At 37.2% G+C, this 22,156-nt stretch overlaps 1 protein-coding gene across 1 annotated transcript in view; it reads left to right on the top strand.

The window, feature by feature from the left end:
- CLIC4 (chloride intracellular channel 4) overlaps nucleotides 1-12,117 on the top strand; it is a 61,856-nt gene extending 49,739 nt beyond the window's left edge. Inside the window, exons 4-6 of the mRNA XM_031683836.2 lie at nucleotides 863-969; nucleotides 11,038-11,219; nucleotides 11,937-12,117. Coding sequence (XP_031539696.1) covers nucleotides 863-969; nucleotides 11,038-11,219; nucleotides 11,937-12,101 — 454 coding nt within the window. The 3' untranslated portion in view covers nucleotides 12,102-12,117. The remainder of the gene's footprint in view (nucleotides 1-862; nucleotides 970-11,037; nucleotides 11,220-11,936) is intronic.
- Nucleotides 12,118-22,156: the final 10,039 nt, after the last annotated feature.

Here is a 22,156-nt window from a genome sequence, read left to right as displayed (position 1 = left end):
GTGTGTGTTTTTTTTAAAAAAGCTGTTATGTCATGAATGTCTCTTCTAAAAGTAAAAAGACTTTGTAACAACACAATAGAGGATTTGTTAGCAAAGTTCCTGACATCTTATTTTATGTTGCTCAGTGTCACCCTTAATAATATTTAGTATATGGGAGGTTTTGGAAAATCCTGAGTATAGGATTGAAGTGAGTGATCAGCCTTCTGCTTTTCTGTCCTTTACCTGCTGTGGGTGATCAAGATGCTTGACCAGCCTGGGCTCTTTCCCTACTGCCAGTTTCTGCAGAGCTGCCGTACGGGACTGGCTCAGTGCATGGCACGCCAAAGATCTATCTGGTTGATATTATTCCTATTTTAGAAAGTTCTACAGTTGAAATGTGGCTAGTACAACTGAGGAAATGATTTTTTGTCTTTATTGTGATTAATTTAAATTCATAATTAGATAGCCACAAGTCACCAACAACTACCATGTTGGGCAATTCAGATACAGAATATTTCCATCATCACAGAACATTCTCTTGGACAGCACTGCCCTAGAATTCTGCTTCTAAGACACCCTTTGGCTTGGCACAAGTCTCTGAACAAGTAGACTATTTCCCCAACATTCTAATTTATGAAGTGGAGGTGGAATACAAGTGCCCTTTGGTTCCCAAGAATATTAATATGTGAGCAAAATGGTGCTGAACTTCATTTCCTAAGGAAAAAACACATCTTAAAAATATCATAGAAAACAGATGATGGCATTTCTTAGGGTAATAACTTAAAAGATACCTAGTAACTGCTAGCACAATGGTTTGATTAGGAGAGTTTATGCTAATGTATCTTTGGAGGATCTATAATCCATTATTATACTTTTCATTTAGGTACTTAAAGCTTTCACCAAAACACCCAGAATCAAATACTGCTGGAATGGACATCTTTGCCAAATTCTCTGCATATATCAAGAATTCAAGGCCAGAAGCTAATGAAGGTAAAAAACAAACAAACAAACAAACAAAAAACCACCACCACCAGCAACAAAAAAACACCAAGTGCTTGAATTAATGCTCTAGAACCACACTTACCACCCAAACCGCCCCCCAAAACAAAACAAAAAGACCAAAAAAATCTTATTATGACAGTGATTATACTTGAATCTTTTGTAGTCCATACATTCCTATAAATATTAAAAACTGGCTTTCAGAGTTGATTAGAGATTTGATAAGCCAGGGTAAGTCCTTAAATTGCCTTTTCCTGTTTCTAGCTAGTGGGACTGTGCCTAGCATATAGTGGGGTGTGTGATAAAATGTTTGAGTGAATTTGTTCTCATATTCTTCTGAGGAGTTAACCATGAAGGGAACTATGCAAAGAATTAACAGTCCTCAAACAATAGATTGGGTGGTTGTGGTGGTTTGGAATAGACTGACACAACTTAATTTAAACTATTAATCAATCTTTTGTTTATTGTTTTGTGCCAGCAACCTAAAATCAGCCTGGGTAGATTTTTGTGCTAATTACCCTTAAAAAATAGTTTTTGGAGTTGCTCTAAGAGAGCATTTAGATTCACTAGCCTTGCAAGTTTCTCTGCATCCTAAAAGTAGGATTTTAGTTTCAAGTTATATTTTCATGGTGAGAATTGTTTATGTAGTACAGATGCAACTTCCTTCTTTAAATTATTAACAGACACTATCTTACTACTTCATTTACCAAACTTACGAATAGTGAAGGGAAGCCTCTTTGAAAAGGATCTCATTTAATGAATGTTATCTTAACTACACCATTCAGTCTTTTTCCTTTTCCTTCTCTTTGAGGTATTAAGCATTTTTCTTTCTGGGGGAATCTATATAAAGAGAGTCTTAGTGTTTAATTAAAAGTAACAATAATAACCAAAGAGGCAACTTCTAAAGACACTTTAATCCATTCAGTTTTAGACTATTTGGTAGCTTGGGTGGGGTTCTTTTGGGTAGAGCTTATGGCACCAAATGAGCAAGAATACCAAAAGGAAAAAATACCAGTGTTGGTTAAGCAAGAATAAATGTCTTTTAAAAAAATTGAAATAATTGCTGATTTCCTTATATTATTTCAGTGGGTAGATTTCCAAGCTATTTAGGCTATTATTTTTTATTATTAAATTTTAAAATTGCACCATTTTACAATTTAGTATTGAATTTCAGTGGTTTCTGGAATAATATTCACTGCATGAAATAGCTTTTATATAGTGAAAGGAAAAAAGAGAAGAACGTTAGGGCCCAGGGCTGCCTTACATAAATGTGTTTCAATAGCTGCCTTGGTTTGGGAGTAATTTTCCTTAGTAATTGGCTTTTTTTCTGACTAATGTTTCTGTCTAAGCATTTTATACACGAAGTGACCAGTTACATTGGAGCCCCTCCTATCCGCAGACAGTATCTTTTCTATGCTACACTTCATTCATGCAGGTGCTGTTCTCTTTATCCCCAGATGCTCTTGCTGCATAGTTCTTTGAACTCTCTTAGTTAAAGACATAATGTTTTTATTTCTCTGTGTGGCTTTTAGAAACTGGAGGGTGGTTGAATTTCTTTTGACCCTTGGTGGGAAGGAGAGGGAAATACAATGTGTTTGCTTTTTTTTTAAAAAAAGCAATTGCTTTGAGGGATGGAGTGAATAGGGAAGAAAGTGACTCATTTAAGTATAACTTTGTATTCTATTTTTTCCTATCAATTTGTTACTGTCTTAAGTAGCCACCTACACTTACTGTTCTTAAAGTGCTGTAACCAATAAGAACAAACAACATAATGGATTATACAGTGCATTACTTTAAGTAATGCAGAAGTCTTTATATTAAATTACCTTTTGGTAAATAAGAACTCCAGTTGCCAAGCAACCTTCCCCCACAGTGGCCTGTCACTGCCATGAGACTTTAGAAAACAAAATTCCAAATCACTTTGGAGCTTAATGGGTCTCCCTTATGTGTATTTGTTGCAGGTCTCTTATCTGTTTCTTTAGTGCAATTAAATGCCTTAAATAAGCCTTGGTGATGTACCTCCTCATTCCCCCAAACAATAAACAACTTGACACAGAGATGGATTTGTCATTTTTATGTGGTCAAGCAGAGTAAGCAACTTGTTGATTAGTTTTACCAAGCTATTAAATATTTTACAAAATCCAATATGTTTGGACAATTTTAAGACCTTTTAAGACCTAATTCTAAGTAAGGGATTAGATACAGATGCTACAGCATTGGACTACTGAAAGTGAAACAGAAGGGCCAGTGCTTAGACTGGGGTACAAAGTAAAGAAAGCAGAGTTAAAGAATACAAGAAATAAAAGGAAATAGATAGATAGATAGATAGATAGATAGATAGATTGATTTAGCTAGCTAGCTAAAATATATAATTCTTTGGTAATATGTCCAAGGTGACTAGGAGTAATTTTTTTTTTCTTTTGAAGCATTAAAAGAGAAATTAATGGGTAATTCCTTTTGTAGGGATGGGTTAGGTATGACCTCTTCCAGATCTTGTAAGATTTTTGGTTGTGTGATTTCATTAATTTAAAGAATTTGTTAAGCTCCCAAATGTAACTGATAGATAATTTATTAGTCTGTTGATATTTATAATATTCTTAAGAGATCAGTGAATTTAGCAGTGATGAGGTCTGCCACTTATATGCTCTGAGGCATATTTCATAATGTCCAAATTCCCATTTTTAAATGGAGGCAAGGAATCTTAGGTTCTGATTAGTTTCTTTTTATTCAAGGTTTATTTCCCCTCCCTACCTGCTTCCCTCTCTCCATCCCTCTTTGGAAAAGTATGTGGAATCAGAGGATGGTTGTTCATCATTGAAGCAAAGAAACTGCACTGGATATTTAATCATCTTTAAATACTTATTACCTCTCCCTGTTTTCCACTAATTTGTTACTGGGCCTTTAAAAATTGCTCAAGTAAGATTACTCTTTTATTAAAACTAGCAGTAGCTTAAAATACAATTTTATCCATGTAAGTGCTCATAATTTTTGTTTCCTTTGTTCTAAATTATATTGTTTTTCTACAACGAAACAGACTTGTTATGTTTAATGCTTTCTGCCTTGCATTTACTCTTTCAATTTATACAAACAGTAGAGTAATGCATGCTTACTGAAAAAGTTAAAATAGTGCAGAAATAAATTTAATAAACTTTCAGTGTCCCTCCTTAGTCACAGCATGTAACCTGTTCCCAACACTTACTATGTATCCTTTTTTCTATGCACAAATTTTACTTAAATGTGTATTTGTATGCATATATACACGCATTCTGTGGTTGTCTTTTTCACATATTGTATGGTAGAAATCCTTCCATATCAAAATGTAGATCTACCTCATTTTTAAGAAATTCTGCTTAATATTCCATAATACGGATTTTTAGTTAGCTATTCCCCCATTGATAGACATCTAGATTTTTTTTTTTTATTATGACAAACTATGCTGCCAGTGAATGTCCTTGTGCTAGATTTCAAATAGGTCAAAAGGTTTTAGTCTCCAAAAGACTATGATAGTTTATAGTCCCACTGATGTGGAAGTATTCATTTCCGCACGCTTCTGACCCTGGGGTGTGTGTGTGTGTGTGAAAGTGTGTTAATCTTTTGACTTTCATAGTTAATTTAAAATTGATTGTATGGCCTGTATTGCACTGAGTAATTTTTTTGGAGAGCTTTTGAAGTACTTTCTTAGAGATACAGCATTACTACAGCAGAGGTATTAGAAAATTACAGTGCTAGTTATTAATTACAAAAAACAAAGAGCTAAAAAAAAAAAAGACAAGGAGCTACTTTCTTATGGCCTGCTACTGCCTTCTAGTGGTTAATCTTGACAGTTTCTTTATGTTTACCAATTTCAAATTCTTTCGTTATGATTTGTCTTCAAAACTTTATTATGTTTATTAAATGACACTCTTGTTACCTCGATTTTTCTTTATTTTGTTGTCCATTCCTTATGCTGAGACTAAAAGTTCTATCAAACGAATTCAGCATTCTTTATTCTGACATTCTTAACTATGAAAAATCACTAATATTCTAGTCAAGTATAGAATGTTCAACTTCATTGCAGGTGCTTTGCTAAGTCCCAAATTGTAGAAAGAGCAGTAATTGTAATGTTTTGCTAGCTTCTTAATTTTAGTCCATGCCTTACATCTAGGATCATAAGCTTTGTATGTTATAAACCTTGTAAATTGGGAATATTTTATTTATCTATTGGATACATTTGAGAATTAATTCAGGAATGATATTCATTTAGAGCATGTCAGAGATCATAAACTTGCTCAGACTTGCCATGCCACTCAAGTGCCATTTGAGACCTTATTTCAGTGTATGAATTCAGGCAGTATTATCTTCCTTATAGGCCATGACCCTGTTCATTGTAATCTGATCAAAGAACAGGACCTTATATCTAGTATGTATTTATTCTGTATCCACTGCTTTTGACAGGAAACATATTGAATCTTTAAAAGTTTGTTCTTTTACAGCCCTGAGATTCTGCCTCCTTTTTCCTTTTTAAGTGCAACCATGAAAAGTTTTCCATCATGCCCTGGACTTCTTACCAACCTAGCTATTTCTTATATTGCATTTTCTTTTTAATTTATAAACTTTACATTTCAGCTTACTGTATGCATTATTAATATCTTGTATGTAATTCATAAAAGGTTATATTTATTGCCTTTGTATTTTTGATCTTTTATTTTTAAATGGCTCAATTCCCTATTACTCCCCCAGTTGCAATTGAGCTCCCCTAATTCCTCAGCTTCGTTTTACTGGGTTCCATTGCCCTGCTTCTTAACCATTGTCTTTAAGAAATAAACTCACTTGTTCCTGGCTATGGCTAGAGTGACTTTTTATTAATAAAAGAGGTAGTTCTTTGATCTTAATCTTGTTGTCTCTCACTTGTTGTAACACATGCCAATTTGTTCGATATTTACCTAAGTAAAAAAATTACTACCAATTTTTCTTTACATTTTTTAAATGGCTATGTGTTCTACAGCAAAATGGAGGGCCTACTTTATTCTCAGTTTCCCACAAAGATATAACAATCAAGTATCTCCACTCATCTGACTTTAAAAAGTGTCTATTCTACACTTTCACCTAATTTCCCGGTAAACTTCCTCCATACTTTTAAGAAACTCAAAACTTTTCTCAGTCTGGACCAGATGTTGGCCAAGTATCCAATATGTACTTAGATAAAGTGAATTTTAGGGGCTATGCAGAAGTGGTGCAGGATGCAGACTTTACTCTCAAAGAACATATAGTACAGTTGGGGAGCAAGAATAATGCATTAATTTAATAATAAGAATTTGAAGGAAGAAGTTCATGATTTAGTAAACCAGCCCTGAGTTTAAAAATTTACCTGCTTAAAAAATCTGATAATAATAGGAAGTGCCTGTATCAAGATCTGAACACAAAGAACAGTAAAGACCTGGATTATAAACAAGAATCAAATGGTGGTGGGTACAGCTAAGTGGTAGAGGGCATGCTTGGCGTGCTTAGAGTCCACGAGGTCCTGGGTTCAATCCCCAGTACCTCCATTAAACAAACAAACAAAAATCAAATGGAAGTTCTAGAACTTAAAAATACATCTGAAATCATGAATTCAATAGATGAATTTAACAGATTAGACATTGATAAGAAAGAATTAGTAAACTTGAAGATAGGGCTGAAGGAAATATCTAATGGAAGCACAGAGAGACAAAAGGACAAAAAAACAAACAAATAAACAAAACCAACCCACATAGGAAAGAATGTGAGACATGTAGAACACAATGAAAAAAGTGTAACTGGAATCCTAGAAGGAGAGGAGAAAATGGAGTTAGAGATAATTGCCAAGAATTTTCCAAACTGATGAGAGATAATAAGCCGTTGATTCAAGGATTACAAAACCCACATAGCATGAATAAAAGAAAACTATACCTGTTTACATCATAGTTAGATTGCTGAATACCAGAGATAGAATCTTAAAAGTGGCAGAGAGAAGTCTCTTCAAGATAAAAGCAAAAGACCGAGCACTGATTCTTAACAAAAACAGTGGAATTCAGAAGATACTGTTGTGAGATCATCAAAGAGTTAAAAGGAAGTGAATTAGAATTCTGTAAGCAGTGGAAAACTCTCCAAAAGCAAAAACAAGCACATCCAAATATTTCACTTTTGCCTCAAGATGTGCCATTTATATTTATAGCCGTGATCCATGTATTTGGTAACCAGTCAGCTTTTCCTTACTGCCTCTTCTGTGAGCCTCTAAAATTCAGCAGTCAACTTATAATTTCTAGTAGTTATAACAGGTCAGATCCCAAGATGTCATATCTCCTTTCTTTGATGTTGAGAATAAGGGCAACTTCTCCTTCATTTCAGTATCTGTGAAACAGGATAATATCTATTCTTCATATGTCTCATGGCTGCTCTGAGAATCAGTTCTCTTAGCATGTATTCACCAAGTTTTTTAAACTGAAAAATACTGTCAGAATGTAATGATGAACATATTGGTTTTTTATTTATGGATTTTAATAGTGAAGTCAAAATGGACATTTTCAAACAAAAACTGAACATTCATCTCAACAGACTCACACTAAACAAAATACTAAAAGTAGTTTTTCAGGCAGAAGGGAAATGATTTCAGATAAACACTCAGAGATGCAGGAAGGAAGGAAAAGCAAAGAGTAGTATAAATATATTGTAAAATGAAATAAATACTGTCTGTATAAAACAGTAATGCTTTGTGGAATTTAAAATATGTGTCAGCTTAATATACAACAATAGTAGCATGTAAGACAGGAGTTAGAGTGTTCTAAGGTCCTTGCATTATCCTGGAAGTGGTAAAAGTTAAACTTTAATAAGTCAAGTTAGCAGAGTCTACAAAGGAATGTATTATATACCAACAGAGGGGGAAATGAATAATAAAATTTTCAGAACTTAATCCAAAAGAAGGCAAGAAAGAAGAGAAGGACACAGAACAGGTGTGAAAATAGAAAACAAACATATCATGGCAGATCTAAACCGAAGTTTGTAGTAATTACATTAAATGTAAATGATTCAAATACTCCAAGTAAAAAACAAAACTTGCAAACTGGATTAGAAATATGTTGCTTATGTTCAAGAAGGAATACATACACATGCACCTACATATGAAATACACACAGATAGACAGACTGGCCCAGGAAAGTTGAAAGTAAAATAGTGTAAATACTAACCAAAAGAAAGTTGGCAAAGCTACACCAATATTGGACAAAGTCAATGAGTATGAAAAGATGTTAAACCTAATTTGTCAATCTCCAGAACGGTTAAAAATAAAGAGACTAACAAACCAAGCATTGCTGAAGATGTGAAGTACCTGAAATGCCCATACACTGCTGTTTGTTGTGTTGAGCTTGGAAAATTGATCAGTTTCTACTAATGCTGAACACATGCATACCCTGTAACCCACAACTCCATTTAAAAAAACTGGAAAAAAATTTTTGAGGTATAATTGACATACATTACATTGCATGTTGTACACGTAGATGTACAACATAATGATTTGATATTTGTATATTATGTGAAATGATCACCACGATAAATCTAGTTAACATCAAACACCACACATAAATACAAATTCTTTTTCTTGTGATAAGAACTTTTAAGATTTACTCTCTTGGAAATTTTCAAATAAGCAATACAGTGTTATTAACTGTAGCCACTATGCTGTACATTACATCCTCATTATTTTATAACAGCAATTTTGTACCTTTGACTTTTTTGCTACCCCTCCCCACCACTGCCTCTGGCAACCACAAATCTGTTCTCTGTAATTATGAGTTTTTTTTTTAAGGATCTACATATCAGTGAGATCATATGGTATTTGTCTTTCTCTGATTTATTTTACTTAGCATCATGCCCTCAAGGTCTGTCCATGTTGTTGCAAATGGCAAGATTTCATTCTTTTTTGTGGCTTAATAATATTCTGTTATATGTATGTCATTGATATATATATATATATATATATATATATATATATGTATATATATATATATATATATACACACACACATACACACACCAAATTTTCTTTATCCATTCATTTGTCCATGGACACTTAGGTTGTTTGCATATTGGATAAATACCCAGAAGTGAAATTGCTGGTTAGTTTTATTTTTGATTTTTGGAGGAACCTCCGTACTGTTTCCCATAGTGGCTGCACCAATTTACATTCCCATCAAAAGTACCCAAGGGTTTCCTTTTCTCCACATCCTTGCCAACACTTGTTATTTCTTGTCTTTTTGATAATGACCATTCTGACAGGGCTGAGATGATATCTTGTCCACAGCTCCATTTTTGATTGGAATATGAATAGATGTGCACCAAGAGATTGCACAAGAATGTTAGCCATAAGCCCCAAACTAGAAATAGCACAGACTTAATTAACATTAGAATGGATGCATACTTATTATATAACCATATAACAAAATGCTACATAACAATGAAAATGTATTATCAGCCTTGTACGAAACCACCACCGATGTTCCTTAGGGTTCTAGCCTAGGCCTTCTGCTTCTCCTTCATTCCCATGGCTTCAGTGTTCATTTATGTTCTCAGGACTTACAGATATATTGCCCTAGCCCATTCTGTTCCAGACTAGAACCCAACTGTCTACTGGACATCTCTGTTCAGATGTCTTAGAGACATCTCTAAGTCAGCGTGTACTGAGCTCATCTCCACATCCTCTGAATCCACTTCTCCTCTAGGAAGGCACATGTCTCAGCAGTGGTACCAGCATTCACTCTGGGAATCTTGTTCACCAGCTTCTCTATACTACTCCATTCCCCAAAATATAAACTCTGAGAGTGAATTTAACGATGCTTAGAACAAAACTTGGCATGTAGTAGGGTCTCAATTTATATTTTGTTGAGTACTTCTATCCTCCTTTTTCCATAATTCAGTTTGGTTTACAAGCTCTGTAAGTTTTTATCTACTAAGAACATCTAAAACTCTTTTTATGCCTGCTGCCCCCTACCTAGCTAAGACTACCATCTGTCATCTGGACTACTTCGAAGGGACCAAGGGATGAGTGGGTGGGAGCAGTTTGGAAGAGGCATTGGGTTAGGGCATTTATGTTGCTGGTGAAATACATAATTTGCAGCATGTGTACTTTTGCCTTATTCTGTTAACGGATCCAACTTTATTCAAACTCGTAACTAACAAGGAGTGCCACCTGATGATACTTAATTTTCTGTTATGGCCAAGTACTGTAATCATCAGTGTGAACTCGGCTGTTCTGGGAGTGGGAGGGGAAGGTGAATTGAGAAGACAAAGGATTAGACGTGAAGGAAGATCTGCCTTTCATTCCATATTCCTTTCTAATGATGTTCCCACCTGCCCTTCGCTAAGTCACTAACCTTGACTTTCCAGATATACAGGGGTGTCTCTGTCCTGCTTCTCTCTGAATCATAGCAGGTACAGCATCTTAATCTATTTTGCTAAAGAGGCCTCCAATTCAGTGTTGTAAGTTGAACCCTCTAACCTCACCTCTGCTTTTCATGTTATTATAAAATAGTGCTGTTTTTGGCTTATTGTGTATTAGAAGACAGAGCAAAAACTTCAGGCTTCCCTGCTTGGATTGTTTGGATTGGAGTTTCTCAACACATTTCATGGATATAAATCCAAATATTTTTATGGGAGCAGGACTTAAAATTGAGGGCAAGAATCTCTATCTTGGCAAGATTTTCTTCTCTAGATTTGAAATAATAGGTTTGCCTTTTCTCACCCATTTTTACAATTTAAACATCAGCTGTGTTGTGCCATGATATGTTTGTATGTGGGGCATTTAGTTATTAGCAAATTTTTACAGATACCATTATCTGAAATTTTTATGCTTGTTTTTATATTTATCTATAATTTTATCCATAAATTTCTTTTCTCTTATCTCTCTCCCCCATGTAAATAAACTTCAGGAGAGCAGAAACCTTGTCTATTTTGTTCTCCAGTGCTTAGTGTCGAATAAGCATTTGACAACACTTATTGACTGAAAGAGTAATGTTTCTACTTTGGGCTTGGGTGGTTTTCCTTCTTAAAGTACCTCCCTCTTTCTTTCAGCATTGGAGAGGGGTCTCTTGAAGACACTGCAGAAACTGGATGAATATCTGAATTCTCCCCTCCCTGATGAAATTGATGAGAATAGTATGGAGGACGTTAAGTTTTCCACACGTAAATTTCTGGATGGCAATGAAATGACACTAGCTGATTGCAACCTGCTGCCCAAACTGCACATTGTCAAGGTAGGCCTGCAGGATGTGGGGTCACGTTGCTCTGATACCTAGTACCTCTTTGCTAAGACAGCCCTTCCTCTGTGCGCAGAACTTTGCTGATCTTTTGACATATGACATACACTATTTAGAATCCCCCAAATAGTGTAACTTAATGCTGTCAGGACAATAGATGAAACACCCTAGGGTTAATTAAGTAGAAAATTATGGCTTAAAATTGAGGCATATGAAAAATAGGAATTTGTTTTCTGTGACTGCATAAAAATTTAAAGATGTAACTTTGAATTGGTTGCTACACTGACAATATATGATTAAACTTTGTTCTATGATCACCTACCTGGCTTTTTCTATTCAAGGCAGACAGTATTTATTGAGCATTTATTGTATGAGACACTTTGCTGAATAGGATAGTTGTGCAACAAAGATCAAGTTCAAGGAAAACAGGGATCTAAACTAGTGTGTATGTTTTAAAGTATTTATCCCGTGATTACACTCGGCTGTTTCTCTGGATGGCCAAGGCAGGCATTTGCAGTCACTGCTTCTGAATCTCTGGTGTCGTTTGCAGTTGTTATTATTTAAAACTCTAGTTGGTATGAAGGTGACAGACTTCTTTTCAAGTAGAAGCAGTTCTCAGAGATTCACAGAATTAATTTGCCCTAAAATCAGAGATATGTCTGGTTTACAAGACATGGGATATAAATGTTAACTTTTGATCTCTTTGTATTTCAGGTGGTGGCCAAAAAATATCGCAACTTTGATATTCCAAAAGGAATGACGGGCATCTGGAGATACTTAACTAATGCTTATAGTAGGGATGAGTTCACCAATACCTGCCCCAGTGATAAGGAGGTTGAAATAGCATATAGTGATGTCGCCAAAAGACTTACCAAATAAAACAGTACTTCCGAGAGAGATGTCTTGACATCTTCCCCTGACTAAGACCATGCTTTCCCTAACAGACTGCTCCTCTTCCTATACAGTAGAAATTTTACTTTGCATGAACATGCAGTTATTCCAGACTAGGACAAAGGATAGACCAGGTATAGTAGCTATCTTTACATATATACTCCTAAGCAGTATTATTTTAAAAATCTTTTACCCCGCCTACCTCCCCTACCCGGTATCCTCCTCTCCTCTATTTGGAGTCACTCCATCACAAGCTCTTCACTTTAAAGGTAGTTTGCCATCTCTCTAGAGCTCTCACCACTGTGTCCATTCACTGTGTGTAGATGGCAGAACTTTTGAGGTGCGTTGTTTAACTGTTAAAACAGTAACCATGACCTCATCAGTCAGGCCCAAACTGGTGCATAATGCACGGTACAAGGAATATTTATGTATTTTTTGGAATTTTATAATATTTAGTAAGAGTATATGAAGGGGTTGCTACTGTATCAAAATACTGCTTCAATTCGGTCTATCCTGGATGTGTACTAAAGGACGCTACCACCAGAGGAGAGAGCCTTCCACAGAAAGTAACTACAGATTTTGCTATTTTACTTTGTACATGGATTTTTTACTTTTGCCTAAAAACATTTATATTTCATACCAATTAGAACACCTGACACTATGTAGAAGCTAAAAGTTTAGAGAGAGGAATATTTTCAAGATCTTCCTCAAGCATTTTAGCCATATAAGAGAAACCAATGGGCACCTGACACTCTGTCTAAATATAATATATTGTTGGTTATATGTATTTTGCCCAGTGCCATTCATTTGGAACATTATTGCTTTCTTCCTTTATTTTAAAAAAACTCCTTTTTTAGGTAAGCATAGGTCTTGCTGTTTGTAGATCTTTTGAGCAACACTACATAAACTGATAATTAGTTGATTTAGCTATAGCAGTACAGTGATTAGTAATGTAAAAATTAACCTAAGGAATGTAGCGTGGGTTTGTGAAAATATCAAGTAGAATGTTGTTTCTAAAGTGTATTTAATGTGGATAATCCAAAGAATGAATTATCCATCCTACATTAAAAATGAGAAAAAAGACATAGATTACCATTCCACTTCCACTGACTGTTAGACTTTGGGTAGAGGATGGTTCACTTCTTTTGGACTAAATTATAGTTGTTAAGGTGACTACATATTTACTGCAGTTTTGCCTAATCTCAATCACTGCACTTCCTTCAGTTAAATTTTTCTGCAGCTACATTGAGGAATAGCACTCTTCATGTTTGTTTTGTTTCTTAAATTGAAGTCCTAAAGCAGGAATTATTTGTGTTGTCACAAGGGAGGATGAACTTGGTAAAAATAAAACAAAGTTTGCTATGTATTTATTCATTAAAAAAAAAAACAAACCCCAGCAACTTTTTAAGTACTACTCCAAAGACTGGTTGTGACTATAATAATGTTTTTGTAATTTTTTATACCTAACTTGTTTAAGAAATGCTATTTCTCATAGGCTGTTTTTGGAAATTTTAAGTATATTTCTTTAAAATGGCAATATTTTCTTCCTCTTGATGTGCTAACATTTACTAAGCACTGACTTTATGGAAGCAGTCTGATTTTTAAAAGCATTCTGCATTTTGAAGCCCATCACTAATTAGCTTGGTATAGAAAGATAGGGAAAGCTCCATATTGTATCCATTTGGCTCAGGGAGATTTCTTTGTCTTACTTTTCTTAGAACTCCTTCCTGCTGATCAAAAAGTTTGAGTGCCCACCTTTTTGTAATTAAATATTGGATGATTTTATCTGGTTCAAAGAACAAGCACTGTTGGGTTATCTATTGAAAAATTCTATGACAGCAGCTTCTGTGGGTGAAAATGTCACACCTGCGCCAGTACACAGCCAGCCATCTTCACTTTCCACTGACTTGTAAATTAGTGGTGACTTGGCATTCAGGTGATATTGAATCTTGCCTCATAGCTTAAAGTATGAAAAAGATTCAAGAGAAGGGAGGTGGGTATCTGTCCTTACAAGTGAATGGCAGACTTAAGTGGTGCAGAGGAGAAGGCTAATGGGGAAAGACCTGCATTCCTCAAAACAGAGAGACGAAAGATACATTCTGAAACTCAACTCTGAAGTCTTTTTACTCTGGATATTGATTTTTCTTTTCTTAAAATTTATCTTGTGATTACACTTGGCTGCCTCTCTGGATGTCTGAGGAAGGCTGTCTTTCTGTTATAATTTTGATGAAGGCAGGATTATTTTTCTCTGTAGAAAGGCAGATCTTATTACTTTATCAGGGAAGTTTAGTCAAATGGGATGAGATTGGCAAATGGACAAAAGCTAGTAAAAAGATGATCCTAGAATGTGCTTTCTAACCTATCTTGCATTCGTGGACAGAGGATAGCTTAAAACCTTGGGAGATTTGCGACATGAACGTTTTCATAGCAGTTCATGTAATGTATGGGTTAACATAATAGAAGTCACCTGATATTATTTCTGCAACTACTAAGTTATTTCCCCCTTCATTTAAACCCCTTTTGTTCCACTTAAACAAGGAGATTAGAGTCTGACTGGAAGATCTTACTAATTTCCAAGGGATTCTGATAATTTTTTGTGTTCAGCAGTTGGAAAGTGCTCTACTATTTCGGTTGATATAACTTCCATTTTTTAAAGTGTAGATGCAGATTTTCTATACAATTCTATTATTTTCTTTACCAGGATTGTTGACTTCTGTGATAAAATTCATGTAACACTTTATTTCTTGGTATCTTTGGCTTATACAGCTTATCCTTGAGCAATCTGTATACAATGAAGAGGTTTCTGACATTTATTCTTACACTAAGTTGTTTGACTCTAGAATTTAGGAATATTTACTTCTGTTGAGTTTTGACTCTCTCCAGAGTTGCATGTAGATAGCTTTTATTGCTGTGCATTAAAAATATCCATTTAGAAAGTATCTACAAGGTAAAAATGAGAAGAAATAGAAATGTATTTTTTCAGGAACATTTTGATACACATTTTGTCAAGTTTATTGATTAACCAATTTCTTACACTGGTTATAATCAGCATTTGATTTAAAGAGAGGGACTCATTCATTATTGATATACTGTATGTTCTTTATTATTCCATCCTTTATAAATTACCAAGGTTGGGGTTGTCAAAATTATATTTTTGTCATGGAAAAACACTTCAACCCCCCCAAATCATAATGTTGAACAGAATTGGAGTATTTTCTTTAGAATTACTTGAAAAGACAAATGAAAGCTTATTACAGAAAGCTTGTATTTTCTTTTCTCTCTCTGGAACCAGTATACTGCTGGCAGCTATTGTATTAAAAAAATAAAGTATATTTTCACTATCATAAAAGGTTATTTCTTCCCCTCATGAAAATAAATAACAACTTGTGTTAAAAGTGTTTTTATTTGAGACTACTGTCTTTTCATGAGTGGGCAGTTCAGCACATTTAATAGATTAAAGGAGAAAACCCTGTGATCATCTCAATAGGTACGTAAAATAACTTGATAAAAACTTCCACGATACCCATTCTTAGCAAAATAGGACCAGAGATTAATTTTTTTTAACCCAATAAAGACACCTGCCAAGAACTTACAGGAAATCTCATATGAGTCCTCTTGTTGAAGTCAGGAATAAGACAGGGTCACCTTCATTCACAGCTATTATTCAGCTACTTTCCACAGCTGCTTTATTAGAGGCATCTTAAGTCAATGCAGTGAAATCAGCAAGAGGAATAAGGAATCGGAAAGAATCGACCAAATTACTTCTCTTCTGCAGATGATGCATTTATATAAAAGAAATCTAAAATACCCTTCTATTAGAAAGTAAAATTCAGATGCTTACCAGATACACGATTGAGGAACAAAAATCAGTGTAATTACTGTATACTAATATTAATCACATTAAAAATGAATAAATTAGTAACATTGGTTTCTTCTGGAAGAAAACTGGGTGACTGAGAAAAATGGATGGGAAGTTGTCAATGTATACTTCTTTGAGCATTTAGAAATTTGCACCATAAGTATATTACCTATTCTAAAAAATAAAAAGTACTTTAAAAGATAGACTGTAAAATATTTAGGATCAAATCTAATGAAGAATGTGCAATTCTTTTATGGAGAAAAGTACAAAATACTATCAATGGGCCTAACAGAAATCTGCTCAGTAGACAGGTGTACTGTGCTCATGGATGGAGAGCTGAAAAGCGTAAGAATTGCACTTCTGTCTTAAGTAGTTTATAAATACAGTACATTTTCCCCAGTAAAATCCCGAGAGGGTTTTTTGGGAACCAGATAAATGGATTTAAAACATTCATATGGAAGAATTATGCCTCCCAAACAGCCAACTTATATCTGGAGTGGGGCGGGAAAAGAAGGTAACTTGCCTGACAAGATGTAACGACTTAAGCTTATAGGGACTGCTGGGGAGGATACAGTAGGTCACAGCGACACCACACTCCTGCTGCGAGTACTGAGAAGAACTAGTTTAAAACACCAGAATAATCTTAAATATCGGAAAACTGGGAGTAATAAGGGCTAAACGAATTGGAATTTCAGAAGAGGAAGCCTTTCTGAGGTGAAGTGATGGTCTGGCCATTTTCTCCTCTAGGGGCATTTGCTGATTCTGGGCCTGGAACTGAGGATTGGGTTTGGTCCATGCCAAGTAAAATATACTTTTTTTTTTTTTTAACTGGGTAAAACAAATCACAAGGCTCTTGGTGACAGGGCACACTGGAAACCTGAGGCACCTTAAATACGTGACTGGTTTTCTCACAAGACATTTGCTGAGTTTCAGAGCTCTGCATGCCCTGCTAGAAGCTAAACCCACAGCTTCCAAAAGGCAGAGTGAAATCTCTCACAGTCACACAGTACTTAGGAGACAAAATTTCATTAGAGGCAGGGCTTACCTGAAACACAGAAAGCAGCTTCAGCTTAGTGGTTGCCTGTCACTGGTGGTGGGGGTGGGGATTAACCACAAACAGGCATGAGGGGTCTGTTTTAAAGATGGATTGTAGATAAGGGTCTAGTATCCAGAACATTATAATTCATACAACTCAAATTATAAAGTAAAAAATGAGCAAGAATTTAAATAGACACTTCTCCAAAGAAGATATACAAGTGGCCAATAAACACAGAGAAGCTTAACACTACTAGTCATTAGGGAAGTGTTAAAAAAACACAAAAAAATACCCTCTGTGATAGCTATAATCAGGGCAATTCTGTGTTTGCCATGATGTGGAGAAATTAGGCGAATCTCTCATACACTGCTGGTGGGTATGTAAAATAGTGCAGCCGCTTTGGAAAACAGTTTGGCAGCTCCTCAGGAAGTTAAGCATAGTGCTACCACATGATCCAGCAGTTCTATTCCTAGGCTTATAACCAGGCGAATTGAAAACTACGTCATAGATGCTCATGGCATCATCCTTCACAGAAGCCAACAATGGAAACAACTCATATCCATCAACCAGTGACTGGATAAACAAAGAGTAAAAATACTACTTGGCTTTAAAAAAAAGTACTGATACAAGCTACAACACGAACCTTGAAAACATTACACTCAGTGAAAGAAGCCAGACAAAAGGCCACATATTAAAAGATTCCATTTGTATGAAATGGCAAGTGTAGACAAATCTATAGAGACAGACAGTAGATTAGTATTTGCCAAGAGCTGGGGGTAGAGAATGAGGAGTGACTGCTAGTGAGTACAGGCTACTTTTTGGAGTGATGAAAATGTTCTGGAATTAGATATTAGTGATGATCATACAACTTTGTGAATATACTATAAACCATGAATTGTATACTTTTAAAAGGGTAGACTTTATGGTATATGAATTATATCTCAATCTTTAAAAATTGCAAGGGAGCAATTCTGCCTGGCTAAAAGTTTTGAATAATCAGTGTATTGATAGGTTGATTGGCAACATTAGTGATGTCTATTTCCTTTGTGTTTGAATTAAAGTTCACTTTAAATATCATCCAAAATATATTCGTAAAGGGGAAAGGGGTAAAAAAAGAATGTGCTTATGGCTGCTAGACTTTATAAATTTACTAAAAATCATTTAGTTTTGTTTACCTAAAATGGGTGAATTCTACAGTTTGTAAATTATACCTCAATAAAGCTGTTTGAAAAACAAGATAAGAGCACAAATCTGAAATTAAGAGTTCATTGTGTGGGTTTAATAGCCGAGCCCACACAGCAGAAGACAGAAGATAGGTCAATAGAAAAAAATCCAAATGAAAGCAAAGAGAGTAAAAGAATGCACCAACAAAACAAGAAAAGAGCATAAGAAACATGTGGGACACGTCAGTCTAAAAATACATGTAATTGAGGTCCCAGACATAAAAGGGAATGAGGTGGAAGCAATATTTGATGAAATAAATGGCTGAGAATTTTCGAAAACTGCTGATGGACATCAACCCACAGATTCACAAAACTCAGCAAACTTATGGAATAAAACCCAAACCAAACCAAAATAAAGAGAAAAAACATAACACCTAAGAACATCATGGTCAAATGGCTGAAAACCAAAGACAGAAAATCCTAAAGACAGCCAGAGAGAAATATCACATAACCTTTGAAGGAACAATGACTGACATTCCAGCAGAAACTTTGGAAGCCAGAATCTTTAAAGTGCTGAAAAAGTTAACGAAGCTAAAAGGAGTAGACAAATACACCATCGTAACGAGATTTTTAACATACCTCTCTCACTAACTGACAGAACAAGAAGAAAAAGACTGCACATGCGCACACACACACACAGCGTAAGAAATAACTCAATTAACTAATCAGACTTAATTGACATTGGAACTCTATATCCAACAACTGGAGAATGCACATTGCTTTCAAGCGTACACGGAGCTTTTAGCAAATAGTCCATATGCTGGCCCATGAGGCAAGCCTCACAAATTTAAAAGGAATCAAATCATACAAAGTATGCTCTCTGACTGCAGTGGCATTGAACTAGAAATCAACGGTTGAGAGACAGTAAGAAAATTCCAGAATAAGGAACCAGTTACAGCAAGTGCAACAAGCCTACACCCTATGCTAAATGTAAACATTTTAATTTAACAAATACATGCAGTAGACCAGGAACTATTCTAAGCACTTTACAGATATTAATTCAGTCTTCCTAACAATCCTGTGAGATCGAGACCATGATTCTCATTTATGGATGAGGAAATTGAGGCACAGGAAGGTTAAGAAACTTGCTCAAGGTCACACAGCTAGTAAGTAACAGAGCCCAGATTAGAGCCCAAGGAATGTAGCAATACGCAGAAATGCGGCTGCTTTTCTCATCAGGGTGGACTTGGCTTCCTGACCTGGGACAGCCAAGGTAACTGGGTTGCCAGCTAAGCAGAGCTCAGCTGGAGCAAATCTATTTTTGTGTTTTCTTTTCTGAGGCAGGGCTGTTGCAAGGAGCCAAAGGTAAAGGATCCAGGCCCAGACAATCCCCGCGTCCCCCAGGGGACTTACCACCCCAGGGGTGTTACCACCTTCTGCGGAGGAGGCAGTGGCGGCGCTCTTGTCCCTGAAGCCCCGGCTGGCTTTCCTTGACCCCGATGGGCGCCGTTTAAAAATAACCGGCAGGGGGCGCAGGCTCCTCTCTTTTCGGCTCCGCGGCTGCAAACAGGGCCGTGCCAGCTGCAGGACCTCGTCCGTTTGGGGAGCCGGCAGCTCGGTTCAGCCGCGTGGAGGGCTTCCTTCCTCTTTATCAGATCTGTCAGGGCTGCTGCGCTGTGAAGGCACCTCCGGCCTCTTGCCTCCTTCCTGTGTGGAACGGACGCTCCCCGCGCAGCCGCTCATCTACACCTCTGCGCCTCCCGCCCGCAGAGGCCGGGCCGGGTCCCCCTCGCAGCCTTTTTTGGGGGGCGGGACCCAGCTTTGAGGTCAAGTCGCCGGGGGCTTTGGCTTCCACCGGCCCCAGCGCCGCGCACGCCTGGTTCTCGCAGCCCCGTTGCACTTCTGCACGCGCTTAGTTCTCGCCGGCCGGCGAGGCGGCTGGAAGAAGCGCCTCGGAAGCAAAACTAACAGGTCTCGTGGCAGTTGGGACGGGGAGGGGGAAAGAGAAGCTGCTGCGGTTGGTCCCAGGCTCCTGCCCCCTTCGCCTCTGCGACTGCCGGCCGTCCGCTGCCACCACGCCAGGTGCGGCGACGCGGCTGTCCCAGCTCCCGCAGGTGCACCACCACGCGGCGCCGCCGCCCAGCAAAAGCCGACGCCGTGAGCGAACTGAATGGTGACATTGTCTCTAGGAGGAGGGTCCCTGTGCCCCTGGAGGGACGAGTGGCCTCAAGCGAGGGAAGCTGCCTTTGGGGGAGAAAAAAAGGACAGCCAGTGACATATTTCTGATGCCATTTCTTATTTTATAAGAAATGAATATACTTCAGTTTCTTCTAGTGTTCCCTCTTTCTCTGATTTCCTCAGTCACATAAGAATAAATGATTTTCACTGAACCCTATGTTCCAGTTACTGTGCTGAGTTTATATACATATAGGTATAAATAAATTTAAATATATAAATGTTTTAAATATAAAACAAATAAATATAAATATGTCTATTTTAAATACATGCTTCAAGACTTTTAATCTTGTCAACAATCTGTGGCGGCAGGGATGATTGTTAACCCCATCTTAAAGATAAGGAACTTTAAGCATAGAGAGTTTTCAATACTTTGTCCAAGCTCACATAGCCAGGAACCGACCATCTGGCTCCAGAGCTTCACCCTCAGAGCACTGGGTTCTGGGCTGTCACCGCTCTGTATTGGGAGGGGCTCAAGCTGTGGACTCAGGAAGGCTGATTTCTTGGCCCAGCAGTGGAGCAGCCCGGAGCTCCCCAAGTGGACTTTTCTAGGGGAAGTTCAGGGGCTTCCTAGCTGCACTGGGCCCAGCTCCAGCCTCCAAAGCACACAGGCCAGCAAGGACAATGCGAGCAGAGCTTAAGGGCTCTAATGCTATGGACCAAGTGCACCGACGCTTCATTTCTGTGTAAAAGGGAGGGTCTTGTTTGGTGAGAGGGGACTCTGGGAAGCCAGGAAGAGCGGAAGTGGCCTCTCCACCTCCTTGGCTAGAGATAGACGTGCAGCTCCCTGCTGTCTGCAGAGGTCACTGTAAGCCAGCAAAACCATCCTGCTCATGGATGACCGGGAGGTTTCCCAACCAAGGAAGGAGCAGAAGACAAGCCCAGGGCCCTCTCCAGTTCCTTCCTTCACTGGAAACACTGTCATTTCGACGATGTCATCTCATTCTCTGAAATAGTTTACTGCGAAGGAATTGTTCCTAATCTCTTCAGAGCCTCCAAGAATCCCATGGTCCTTGTCAGAAAAGGTTGCCTAATTTAATTTAATTATTTTTAAAATCAAAGGTAACGACAAAAAATGTAGATGAAGTGAAGTTGGCCCAACTCACTGGGCAACATTATTGATTTGATTATCAATGGAGATTTCTTTTTTTAAAGAAAAATCCTTCAGTGTTCTCAAGTTACCTTTCACCTTGGTATTCTAAACCAACTCTCATGATCAGATGCTTTGTAGAAATCATAGTGAGAGCAAACTAGAAATACTCCAGCACCTTTGGCTCATCCGTGAATAAACTAAGGGTGAGTGACTTGCCCAAGTCCCCACAGGTAGTTAATTGCAGGATGGAGACTCCTAGGACAGCGCTCTCAGGACTAGACAGAGGATTTGGCATAAACACATGATGGCTTCGAGGTAGGGACAGTGTTGCCACTAGAACCCCATCTCAATTCCCTTGTTCTTGGCTTTCAGGGAGTTCCCTGACTTCATAAGGCATGGGCTTAACAAATAATTCTTGGTATCCAAAATCTTTATCTCATGTTCAAACACACTTAACTGTACAAGATGCTCTGTTCATTAAGAAATAACACTATGGTGCTCCTCCTGGGTGCAAGACACTGGCTGGATGTGAATAAATGGAGACATGTGATTTCTGCCTTCTGGGAACTTCCAGGATCACAAGGGAGAAAGACATAAACACAAATAATCAGGCAATAAAAGCAGAAGGTGAGAAATGATTCACCGGAGACTTAAAAG

This window comes from Vicugna pacos, chromosome 13, assembly GCF_048564905.1.
Source record: "Vicugna pacos chromosome 13, VicPac4, whole genome shotgun sequence".
NCBI lineage: Eukaryota > Metazoa > Chordata > Mammalia > Artiodactyla > Camelidae > Vicugna > Vicugna pacos.
This window is presented reverse-complemented; position numbering and strand designations above follow the sequence as displayed.